The sequence below is a fragment of the Hyperoodon ampullatus genome, assembly GCF_949752795.1.
Source record: "Hyperoodon ampullatus genome assembly, chromosome: 14".
NCBI lineage: Eukaryota > Metazoa > Chordata > Mammalia > Artiodactyla > Ziphiidae > Hyperoodon > Hyperoodon ampullatus.
This window is the reverse complement of record NC_136927.1, coordinates 61,104,916-61,117,554: the sequence shown is the minus strand read 5'-3', so window position 1 is coordinate 61,117,554 and position 12,639 is coordinate 61,104,916. Positions and strand designations below refer to the sequence as shown.

Here is a 12,639-nt window from a genome sequence, read left to right as displayed (position 1 = left end):
ACACAGACAGGACTCATGAGAGTGGGTGCCTGTGTGGGAGGGGAAGAGGAAGTGCAGGAGCATCAAGAGGGAAATTAAAAAGAAAGAGAGGGGTTTGCAGGAATGGAGAATGATTAATGCAACTTCCTTGGCACCCACACTGTAAAAAAAAATGAAAAAGAAGATAAAGTGGGCATGATGGAAGGCTGGCCATAGCAACACCTTCCTGTAATGAGATAAAGCGGGCAGGGTACTCAGCGCGGTGCTGGCACATAGTCAAGCTTCATAGGTGTGAGCTTTGCAGCCACTGGCCCTAGAAGTCGGGGCCTTACTCCTCTGTCTTCCTGGGCAGTGCTGCCCTCTCGTGGCCAAAACAGTTATAGGACTCAGGCCACTCCCAGGGTATCAGACAGACAAAGGGTGTGGAAAGAGCGAAGGAGGGCGTCACAAGAGGCAGGGGACTTCCAATTGGGGAAGGATGGATCAAGTGAGGCTTCCTGGAGGAGGAGCATGTATGCTGAAGGAGAGATACTATTTGGAGTCTGGGATATTGATGAGCAAATGAAAGATTGTATGGAGTTATATTATCAAAAGCTACCATCACTAAGCCCTTCTGTGGGTCAGGACTTTACATACCTGATATCATTTTATCCCCTACCACCCTGGCAGTGGGTGTTACTGCTTTTGGCTTCATTTGCAGCTGTGGAAAGGGAGACTCAGGGGGCAAAGTGACACACCCAGAGTCCTGCAGCCTGCTGGGCACAGAGCTGGGATCTGCACCCAGGTCTGTGTAACTTGCTGGTATGTTCAATCATCCCCACTTTGGGGTGGATCAGAGAACTCAGTGAGCCCAGGCATAATTCACTCCTGAATCTTGGTATCTGAAAAACTCCTTAGCAGAATTTCACACCAGGTTTGCACAAGTAGTGGAAATGGAACCCTCAGAGACAGGGAGAAGCTCGTTGTGGGTTGCTGTGCAGGGGTTCACCCCGGAAGCTGGCTCTCGCTCTTTGGCAGGCAGCTGGGGCACCCACACTTGTGGGTGAAAGGTGGGGCCTCACTCTCCAGACTCAAGGACATGTCTCTAAGACACTGTCTGAAAAATGCTTCATTTCAGAATTTATGTCAAAGCCATCTGAATTTTTATTAGGAGTACTTAATGACCAGTTTGCACAATGTCTCCAGAGTATTTCATTTTTATTTTTTGGACTTGGTTATATATTCCCATACCTTAAAAGTCAAAAGGAACAAAAGAGAAAAGCAAGTCTCCTTTCCATGCCCTTCAACCCCAGCCCTGGTGCACACTGCACACTGTTGTGCAACTGGCCTTTCCTGGGTAACAATGTATCTTGGGATTGCTCCAGGCCAGCACACCACCCACTTCCTCAGGCTTCTGGGCTGCGTGGCATTCCATCACAAACTCTGCGATTATATGGTAAACAGATCTCCTACAGATGTTCAGGATGTTTTCAGATTTTTGTGATCACACACAGGCTGCAGGGAACAGCCGTGTACCATGTACACTTGTCACTTTGCATGTGAACGAGGCTAATTAGAGGATAAATCACTAGAAGTGGATTGCTGGGTCAGACACGTGCATTGTAATTTTGATAGAGGTCATCAACTCTCTTTGTGGAGGCTGGGCCATGTCCTCCCCTGAGGAAGGTAGGAGAGATCTCCAGAGGCTTGCCCACAGCCTGGCTGAGGCCCTGTGGTTTGAAATTCTGGCTCTTGACCAATCAGATAGGTGAAAAATAGTAGCTCTGTGTAATTTTATTGTCATTTAATTTGAGTGAGGTGGACCATCTTTTCCAGTGTGTAGGTAAGAGCCATTTGGAATCCCTATTCTGGACGAATGTTTTTGCCGTAAGGGAGCAATGATGAGTGGGACATGCCTCCATGGGTGTCTGTGCATGAATGAAGTGGCCGCCTGGTGGAGGGCAAAAGTTTGAGTTCCCATTCCACTACTTACTTTCTGAGCCTCAGATTCCTTGTCTGTAAAAAATAGGAATAATAATAAAATCTACTTCAGAGGGCTCTAGGAACCTAGGATGAATTTACGTTTTTAATGTTAAGTGCCTGGCACAGTTCCTGGCTCAGACTTAGTGCATAAGAAATGTTAGTTGAGTGAATAAACAAAATATATGTCATAATAAAAAATTTATTGAGTACTTACTGTGTATATAAACCCTTGCTCATATATTAACTTATTTAAACCTCACAGTGACAACAGGAGGGATACTCTTATTTTCCCCTTTTACAGATGAGGAAACTGAGGCACAGAGAGTACAGGGTCTTGCCTGAAGGCTCATAACTTGCCTGAAGGTCAGAGATGGAGGTGGGATTTGTGGCCTTGCCATCTGCCCCTCCACCCTAGGAGAAAGGTCCCACTGTCAACCCCTGCTCTTGTTGTCTATTGCTACAAAACGTCCCAACTTTAGAGGCGGAAAGCAACAACCATTTTATTGTGCTCATGAGTTCTGAGGATCAGAGTCCAGACAGGGCAGAGCAGGCCCAGCTTATCTCTGCTGGGGCCTTGGGGCTGGAAAGGCCAGGGCTGGCAGACCCACTCCGGAGATGGCTTCTTTACCGGCAGGTCTGGCTGGATGATCTATTCTGCCTTGTGGGTGGCAGGTTGAATGGAAAAGCACTTCTACAGGTGAGGCTTGCAGTCATGGACGGCAGGGTAGAGAGCCAGCAGACCCCAAGGCTGTGTCCCCGTGTTCCAGGGTCTGACAGCGTAAGAGGCTTAGAAAGTCTAAGCCCCTCTGCACCTGCTGTTTCCTCAAGCTGGGACCCTCCTCACCCATCTCATTCACACTCCCTCATTCTTCAGTTCCCAGCTTGGCTCTCTGGTGATGGGGGTGGAGCTCCCTGATCCCCATAGGCTGTAGGCAGATTAGCTGTCCCTCCTCCTAGATCCTGTCCCCTGTTCGGGGCCTTATCACACCATTGTATGGACTTGTCCACAGGGTGACAGCTCCAGGGACAAGGTCTGAGTCCTTATCACCAGCACCCACCACAGGCACTTTATACATATTTATTGAGTGGATGAAGAGATGAGATCAATGACTTTTGAATGACTTTAACTTGAGCCTCAATTTCCTCTTCTATAAGTTGGCTTTCAGGGATGCTGTGAAGGTGGCAGGAAATAAAGGATGTGAAAATGTATGTGCATAGGAAGCAGTCAGAAAAATGGGAGTTGGTATACTGCGGAGAGAAAAGCAAGGAAAATGAGATACTGCCCCTAAAGCACTTAGCAGTGTCTGGCATTATTAGTCATCATTATCATTATCACTATTATTTTTGTTATTATAAGAATGCACATTTCCTGAGCCAGAAGGACCACATAGGATGGTTTTCATATACGTGGAAAGGGAGATACATGAAGCTCCACGAGTGGGGGGCGGGGGCGCCGTGGGTCTTGGCAGGAGGACCATAATTGCCGCCATCATGGAGACTGGCTATGGGATGCTGGGCGGGGGTTCTCCGCTGAGTCGGTTACCCCTCTGTGCAAGAAATGGCCTCGGCCCTGGGCCTCTGAGGTCTGACCCTTTCCGCGCTGCGGCGAACGCCTGTCATCCGAAGCCACCATCGCAAGCGGTGTTGCTCGGTTATGAGCGTGTTCCTGGTTGGGTGACGCCCTCTAGTGACAGAACGTGGGTAGGACGGGCACCCTGGTGCCCCGTCAGGCAGGTGCGGAGTGAGCCCAGGCGGATGCAGAGCCGGGGCGAGAGGGCTTTAGCGGGCCTAGCTGGAGTGGGCCGCTGGAGGGGTCAGGCGGGAGCTCCTAAACCTGGGCTAAGCTGTTAATTCTCTGCCACTGGGGTAGCATCCAGAGGGGCCAGAAGCCGGAACCTCCCCCGTACTCTGCCTGACAGTCCTCTCTTGCTCGGTGGCCCCATCAGTTTCTTTCTTTTTTTTTTTTTTAACATCTTTATTGCAGTATAACTGCTTTACAACGGTGTGTTAGTTTCTGCTTTATAACAAAGTGAATCAGATATACATATACATATGTCCCCATATCTCTTCCCTCTTGTGTCTCCCTCCCTCCCACCCTCCCTATCCCCTCTAGGTGGTTACAAACCACTTAGCTGATCTGCCTGTGCGATGCGGCTGCTTCCCACTAGCTATCTATTTTACGTTTGGTAGTGTATATATGTCCATGCCACTCTCTCGCTTCGTCCCAGCTTACCCTTCCCCCTCTCCACATGCTCAAGTCTATGCTCTAGTAGGTCTGTGTCTTTATTCCCGTCTTACCCCTAGGTTCTTCATGACCTTTTTTTTTTCTTAGATTCCATATATATGTGTTAGCATATGGTATTTGTTTTGCTCTTTCTGACTTACTTCACTCTGTATGACAGACTCCATCCACCTCACTACAAATAACTCAGTTTTGTTTCTTTTTATGGCTGAGTAATATTCCATTGTATATATGTGCCACATCTTCTTTATCCATTCATCTGTTGATGGACACTTAGGTTGCTTCCATGTCCTGGCTATTGTAAATAGAGCTGCAATGAGCATTTTGGTATATGACTCTTTCTGAATTATGGGTTTCTCAGGGTACTGGGATTGCTGGGTCGTATAGTCGTTCTATTTGTAGTTTTTTAAGGAACCTCCATACTGTTCTCCATAGTGACTGTATCAATTTACATTCCCACCAACAGTGCAAGAGTGTTCCCTTTTCTCCACACCCTCTCCAGCATTTATTGTTTGTAGATTTTTTTTTTTTTTTTTTCGGTACGCGGGCCTCTCACTGTTGTGGCCTCTCCCGTTGCGGAGCACAGGCTCCGGACACGCAGGCCAAGCGGCCATGACTCACAGGCCTAGCCACTCCACGGCATGTGGGATCCTCCCAGACCGGGGCACGAAGCCGCGCCCCCTGCACCGGCAGGCGGACTCCCAACCACTGCGCCACCAGGGAAGCCCTAGATATTTTTATGATGGCCATTCTGACCGGTGTGAGATGATATCTCATTGTTGTTTTGATTTGCATTTCTCTAATGATTAATGATGTTGAGCATTCTTTCATGTGTTTGTTGGCAATCTGTATATCTTCTTTGGAGAAATGTCTATTTAGGTCTTCTGCCCATTTTTGGATTGGGTTTTTTTTTTGTTATTGAGCTGCATGAGCTGCTTGTACCCATCAGTTTCTGAGCTTCTCTCTGAGTTTGGCCTCTAAGAGGTGGTTACCTGAGAGGGTCTCCTTCCCAGTAAGGGGCCTAAATCCTCGGGAGAATGTGGGAGAGGCTGGGATTGGTGAGGATTAGGAGCTGGGGGTCAGGGAAACATCTGAGATCCAAAGGTTAGAGGAGGGGCTTAGGCCCTGAAGAAACTTTATCTCCTAATTTGAAAACGTTTAGAAAAAATCTTGTCCACAGCCCCCAGCTGGGGCAGAGGACCAGGCCCCCTGAGGGAAAGAACATGGCCAGGCGATTGCAGGACTGGAACTTTCTATTCCTATCTTTGTGTCTTAGAACTGTGGAATTTAGAACGTTCAGCATCCTAGAATTTGAATCTTATCAGAAAACTCCATGTAGAATATAAACTTTGTAGAATCAGATTATTGAGCCTCGAGGTCAGAATCAAAAGTGCAGCCCCCTCAAGTTTAGACCCAGTGATCTGGGACTGGAAGTCATCTGAGAGCTGCCCCCTCCCCCGATCTTGTCTTGGAATGAACGTTTGCTCTCACTGTCTGTTCCGAAATTTGTTCACAATTAGTAAGTCTGGGTGGGGCCCCGAAATCTGAATTTTTAGGAAGCACCCAGAGGATGTTGTTGGGCCACCCAGGCTGGGCAATGGATTTAATCCAGTTATGCCTCGTCTTCATCCATCAAACGGAGGAACCGAGGCCCAGAAAGAGGAAATGATTTGGCCTTGGCCCCGCAGATTGCCGATGACAGGCTGGGACTTGGACCTGTGCCTCCCAGTGCTGAGGCCCCTCTCACCAGCAGCCCAGGAAGTTTAGATGGCTCCGTGCAACTGTCACACCTCCTAGGTGTCCCTGACCCCTCAGACATGTCATATAGCACACAGATAGGTTCCTGGGGTCTCTCCTGTAATCTTGGGGCTGAAAGGCACAGGGTTGCTCTCTTCTGCCTCTGGCCGAGCCCCCTTCTTACAGGAGGCCTGGAGGGGTTGAGGGCCCAATTCTCCTCTCCCCCTACGCCCCCCACCCAGTCCCTGGCACACCCTGGCCTTCTTGGCCCCGGGCATTCCAGAGAAAACCACCCCACATCATTTAGGTTCGGCTACTCCAGACTCATCAGCATCATGATTTCGTAACACCTGCTTGATGCCCAAGAAGCATTTGCGAGTTTCTTTCTTTTCCCTTTATTAAAAAAAAAAAATAGTGGGGTATTGAAACAACAACAACAGAGCATTTCAGAGGCACAAACTTTTGCAGAAGAGAAGCTGGTGGCCTGGCCAGGCAAGGGGCTCTTGCTGACCTCAGGGAGGTGAGAGGGGGATTGAGGCCTGGGAAGGGGCAGGTTCCTCTGAATCTGTTGGAGGCAGTGCTAGGGGATCCCCATGCACCAGGCGGAGGGAGGCCTGCAGGTGGGCGCTGTCTCGGGTGGGGATGTGCTACTTCATCACCTTTAGCCTCTCCTCCAGCCGACAGCCCCAATTCCCAGGCCACCCTGGGCCCCTGGGGTCTCACGCTCTCCCTGCTCTTGGCTGCTGGAAATGCCAATGTGAATTGGGAGCACCGCTTCCTGGGGAGTCAGGGGAGCAAAGGAAGAAGGAGGCACTTGACGGCGGGACCACAGGCAGTGAGGAGATGCCTCCTGCTCTTCCGGCTGGCGTGCGGGGGTCGCAGGCTGGGGTGTCGGGGTGCCGTGGGTGAGTGGGGGGATCTTCCCCTGCTCCTGATCCGACAACTTCCCTCCTCACCTCCCCAAGGGCTCCCAAAGTTCCCTCTCAGCCGTGGGTGTGCTGAGCAGGGCAACCAACAGGTGGAAGGCACAGCCCCTGGGTTCCCTTTGTGACCTTGGGCAAGTCCCTTCTCAGGCCTCAGTTTCCCCAGCGGTACAACAGGCAGGAGGACCCGGGGGGACAGAGTGGCCTGGATGATCTCAACGTTCCTTTCGGCCTCCATGGCCTCTTCTAGGATGGGCTGGTGGTTCCTCCAGGGGTGACAGCCCCACCTGATGCAGGACATGGGTGTACCGTGGGCTCAGGACGCAGGGGCCAGGGAACCGCGAGAGGGAGGGTGCTGAGGGAGCACTGATGAGTGCAGCAGGCAGCTCCCAGGAGGGTGACTCTGCGCCACAGGAGGGCAGGGGGCTGGTTGACCAGCCAGAGGCCCCTTCGTGGCTCCTCCGTGGCCAGCTGGGGCAGCAGGAAGCCCTGAGACTCTTCCAGGGGCTTCCCAGGGGAGCTGGTGGCTGAGGGCTGTGGAAATGCCTCCAGGGATTGGCCAGAGCTGGAGGCACCCACAGCTCTGGGTTCTGGGGTCTCCTCTGGAGCAGAAGCGGGCCTCTCAGGACTCAGTAAGCCTGCCTGGGCTGTGGCCTGGGCCCTGCTCTTAGAAACACCTTCTCTGCAAAGGGGTCGGGGAGGGTCTGGGAAAGGCCTAGAAAAAGATGTTTGTTTTCTTTAAGGAGAAGACAGAGAGCGAGGGGGTGAGGGGTGGAGTGCACAGGAGCTGGTCTCTTAGTGTGTGTGTGTCGGGGGGCGGGGGGTGGGGGACGCAGTGAAGAACAGAAGAAAAACAGGAGGAAAGAAAAAGATAAAAGGAAAGAGAGAAAGAAGAGAAAGGAGGGGAGGGAGAAGGGGAAAACAGAAGTGGAAGGAATGCAGGAAACAAAAGAGGAAAAAAAGAGAGGACAGGTGGGTGAGAAAGAGAAGAGAGAAGGAAGAGAAAGAGCAGCAGCAAGAAAGCGAGGGGCGCGCGAGAAAGCTCGGAGCTGCCGGCGGTCTGGCTGCCGGCGGTCTGGCTTCGGGGGGCGTGCCTAGGCGGGCGCTGGGCGGGGCCTCCCTTCCCCTCTGCCGTCCAGCTTCCGGTCCTTGCGCGGGCGCCGGTCTTTCCCGATCTTCTTCTGGTTGGGCTTGCTCTCTGCAAAGAGAGCGCGGGGCGTTGTTGCTGAGGCCATCCTGACAGACGAGGGTGCCCCCCGCTCCCCACAGCAGGCTCGGAATGACATGGGGGTGCTGACCTGACAATCACTCCTTTTTGGAGTTGGGACGGCGGCATCACTTACCCCAAACCGGACACTCCTCTGAGTTCCTCGGCGGGGGGCGGGGAGGGCGCTGACCTGCTGAGCACCACCCATGCTGGGCATCTGCCCCACCAGGCCTGGAGGTCCACTTTTGGGACCCCAGTTGGGACTTACGGTGGCCTCGAGGGGGGCCCATGACACTCCCACGTGCACTCACTGCGAGGTTTACAGGGCTCTTCGCGGGAGACTCAACACCTTTCACCTGGGTCCCGGCACCAACCTTCCCACTCAGCTTGGGCCCAGCTCTGCCCTCAAAACGACAACAGTGACGTCAGTACTTAGCTGATGCTCCCGCTGAGTATGTCACCCTCACAACAGCTGGGAAGCAGGCGCAGGCCCACTGCCCCATCTGACGCCGTCACCGGGGTCTGTGCCTCACCCAGTTCCCACCATGGGGAGTGGATGCAAACCCCAGACCTGCCTCGGGATCCTGACCCCATTGCGCCCCACTCCCCATCCCCCGTGGAGCTGGGGTGAGTTTCTAACACAAACATCTTATCAACTCCCATTTCTCAGGTGAGGTGACTGAGGCCCAGGTGGGGCCTCGCTTAACTCAGTGGCACAGCCTGGCCTGGAGTTCTGGGCATCACTTTCAAGTGACTCCTCACTCACTTGGAGGAAAAGACCATGTTGTCTCTGTGGCCTCCCCCCACCCGCCTCAGCCCCCTTGCTCACACCGTACTGGCCACTGGCAGGTTCATGCCACCTCCACACCTTTGCACTGGCTTTGCCCTCCGCCTGGAATGCTCTTCCCATTGTTTTTTGTCATTATTATTATCAACAGGTGAGAAGACTGAGGCATGGTTGGGAGCAGGGCCAGCCCCAAATTTCTGTTTTAAAAGTGTCTCCACATCCAGGCCATTTTCACCCATCGTTGGCCCCATACTCTTCTCCCACAGGAGCTGTGTGCCCCCTTGAACATGAAGGAACCGAGGCTCAGGGAACCACTTCCCAAGGTCACAGGGTGAGGCAGTTAGAGAGCTGGGAGTGGCAAGGGGAGGGCAATTTATTACCTGAGTATCAGCTGTGTGCCCGCCTCCTCTGGAGTCAGGGCTCCTCCCTTCTCAGGGTCATCCCCTGAGACCTGGCTGCCCGCTTCTGGGGCCCCCTACATCCACTCCTGGGCCCTTCGGGGGCGCTGAAGCCAGGCACCCCTCTAAGCTCCTGCTGACTGTGTCAGCCCTCAGGGGAGGACAGCATCTGGGGGATGGGGTGGGGGGCTGCCTGAGGGGCCCTTGCCAGCTGTGAAGGTGGGAAATGGGGTGAGAGGCTTTGGGTCCCCACCCCTTCCCTAGGCCTGCCTACCCACCCACACCTGCCATCCACAAGTGTTGACTGAGCACCTACTATGTGCCAGGCCCTGTTCTAGGTGCTAGAGAGGGAGCTGGAAATAAAGCAAAGAGCTTGCTTTCACTGGAGGTCCCACTCTATCGAGGAAGACAGACATTAAACAAGCAAAGAATGTGCATGATCATTTCAGGAAGATTTAAGAGCTGTGACGTGATATGATAGAAAGTGACTCTTGGTTGGGGGAAGCTCACGGAAGGCTCTTTGAGGAGGGACATTTGAACAGATGCCGCAGGGAGCCCACAGGAGGGCTGTTGTGAGGATCAAAGGCATCATATTTACAAAGCACTTAGCACAGTGCCCAGCATGTGGTCAGCGCTTTATGGATGTTTGCTGCTGTTGCTATTGTTGTTATTATTCTTATCGTTATTATCTGGGGGAAAAGCTTTCCTCTCTCAATGCCTCCACAGCCAATCAGCCACTAGCTCTCAGATGCCATGAGAGATGTGGCCATAGTGCTACGGAGACCTGTCCGTCAGTGTGGGTGCTTCCTCAGGTCTGGGGTCTCTTAGTTTCTCTGGTCCCATCTCAAACTCATCCTCTGTCCCCAACTGCCCACTATGGCCCTGAGGTGCCTCCATCTCTGTTACCTGCACTCCCAACCCAGACACCACAAGCCCTTCTGAAACCAGGGGTGCCCCTGGGTTTAAGTCCTGACTCCACCCCGACTCAGTGAGCCCCATGTGACCTGGCTCCAGGGCCCTCACCCTTACCGTGACTGTAGATTCTTCTTTGCACACAGACCTATGTTTGAATTCCAGGTCCACCCTTCCCTAGCTGTGTGACCCTTGAGCAAGTGGCTCAACCTCTCTGGGCCTTAATCTCCTCATTGGTAAAACTAGAATAATAACAATACCCACCTCATAGTGTCATTGTGCAGATTAAATGACTTAATGAATGTAGAGAATTATCACAGTGCCCTGTGCATAGTAGGTGCACAGTTAACATTAGCTAATGCCACATTATTACTACTCACTGTTTACATCTTACTCACACACTCTGCGGCCTCTCTTCTATTTAAATCAGTGGTTCTTCATAGCCCCTGGGGTATTCTGGAACTCTGCGGTGATCTCGGTTGTTACAACGAAGGGGTTCCCTGGGGCATTCAGTGGAAGGGGATGAGGGGGGTGCTGCATGGGACAGTCCCCCAGGAAGAAGGCCCCATCCCAGCCAGTTCTCTAACGGCTACTCCAGCCTCACGTAGGGAGCTCAGAGTCGAACTCTGTCTCGTGTGTGAATGCCAAGTGTTTGCGAACACTTGTCCCATTACTGAATATTCTAGGGCTGCCAGCGTTGTGTCAATCGAGAAGTCAGACAGTTTTGTCGGACTTTACTAAGAGCTGGTCGCCATCTGGGAATCTGCGTCTCTGATGGCAACACAGCCGTGCGTGAGGCCCTGACTGCGGATGGCTACCACTTTCACTGTGATTTGACTTCGGTCAGTACTCTCTGGTGTGTTGGGCCCAAGCGCTGCCATAATGAAATTTCTTTTATTTCTCTTTTATAGTTAAGCACTATACTGAATTAAAAAAAAAATGACCAGTGCAAGTGGGTCACATTATCCATGACTTTGTTTCAGAGTGTAAAGAGGGCGTCCCAAGTCCTTTGACAGGAGGTGTCAGTCTGAAAGGGTCGCAAACTCCCACTGGAAAGGGCAAACTTGATCTTCCCCAGGGGTCCGGGACTGACCCCAGTAGGAGGACACCAGAGGGGGCAATGCTCAAGGCACAGAAAGGTGTGGCTAGTGGGGGGCTTTCAGGCAGCCTTACAGGGACTCTTTGTGGGGGCTGTGTCCCAAGGCCACTCAGAGCCACCCTGGGCCCTGCCTGCTGCTGCCCCCCGTGCCCGGCCTGGTGCTCACCTCCTGGGCAGGGCCTCTGAATGGGACATTGCCTTGACTCAGACAGCACCTGGCAGGTGGCTGCCTCCTCCCGCACGGCCCGGCTGGCCTCCCGCACGCGGGTCTCCAGGCCCCAGGCTGAGCCGCAGGTCTTCCCGTTGTGTGTGCAGGGGCTCCAGCTGCCCCAGGGGCCCAGCTCACACTCCTCTGTGAGGTGGAGAGACAGACAGACAGATGGGGTCAGCCGGCAGTGAGGGTTCCTCAGCTCAAGGGCAGGGTCTGAGCGGTTCAGTTCCCTGAAGACACCACCTCCTCATGCAAAGGAGTCATAGGCTATTACAAGCAGCAGAGGGGGACGTTTAAACAGCTATTTGTAAGAGCCTGGGATGAGAGCTGTACTAGAGCAAGCACAGGCTGCTGCGAGCCAGAAGCCTGAGGGACCGGTTGTGTGGCTTTAAAGGGGAAGGCTTCCCTGAGGAGGTGACAAAGGAGCTAAAGGGAGAGAGGACTTCTTCATCAGGTTGTGATGGAAGGAAGTGCAAGCGGGGCAGCTGTGCACAGCCCGGGGGCCTGGCCGCCCTGTGTCAGGGACAAGGAAGCTGCAGTGGGGGTGGAGTGAAGGTTCAAGGTCAGCTGGGAGGCCCTCGGGGCCAGGACCTGGATTTTGAACTTGATCGTGTGCCTTTGATCAGCTGTACGAGGTGGGACCTACACTGGGCTGTTGTGAGGAAAAATGAAGTCATGGACATAAAAGGTCTTAGTAGGGAGAAATTTTCAAAATATATGAACATACATAGTATTCTTTCACATTTGATTCTTTTAAGAGTCCCTGAAAGGTAAGCAGAGAATAGGGCAGCTATTAATACCCCATTTTGCAGATTAGGACACTGAGGTCTAGAGCAGGTGAGGGGCTTGCTAAGGGAACAGAGAAGGAGCTCACAAGACAGAACTGCAAGTGTTTAAGATCCAGTTGGGCCCAGAAACCAGCTCTCCAGACCTTAGAATGATGGTCCTTCACAGATGCATTCATTTGGGAAGCAAAGACTGAGCACCTACTGTGTGCCACATGCCGTGCTGGGTGCCGAGGTGCATCAGGGACAAGACAGACCCTGCCGGTCTGTCTGCTGGTTTTGGCTCTGCCTCCCAGAGTTCACTGTCTAGAGCGGTCAGGCTGGAAGGCAGGGTGCTCTGACAGTGATGGGGAAAAACAGGCAGCTGTGGGAGACCAGAGGGTCCCAGCCTGGGTGA

At 52.8% G+C, this 12,639-nt stretch overlaps 1 protein-coding gene across 1 annotated transcript in view; it reads right to left on the bottom strand.

Annotated features, from left to right (window-relative positions):
• Positions 1-6,581: 6,581 nt before the first annotated feature.
• RSPO4 (R-spondin 4) overlaps positions 6,582-12,639 on the bottom strand; it is a gene marked incomplete at both ends in the record, with an annotated part of 40,868 nt that continues 34,810 nt past the window's right edge. The window contains 5 exons of the mRNA XM_079719076.1: positions 6,582-6,698; positions 7,016-7,130; positions 7,256-7,445; positions 7,976-8,041; positions 11,413-11,598. Of these exons, the coding sequence (XP_079575202.1) occupies positions 6,582-6,698; positions 7,016-7,130; positions 7,256-7,445; positions 7,976-8,041; positions 11,413-11,598 (674 nt within the window). The remainder of the gene's footprint in view (positions 6,699-7,015; positions 7,131-7,255; positions 7,446-7,975; positions 8,042-11,412; positions 11,599-12,639) is intronic.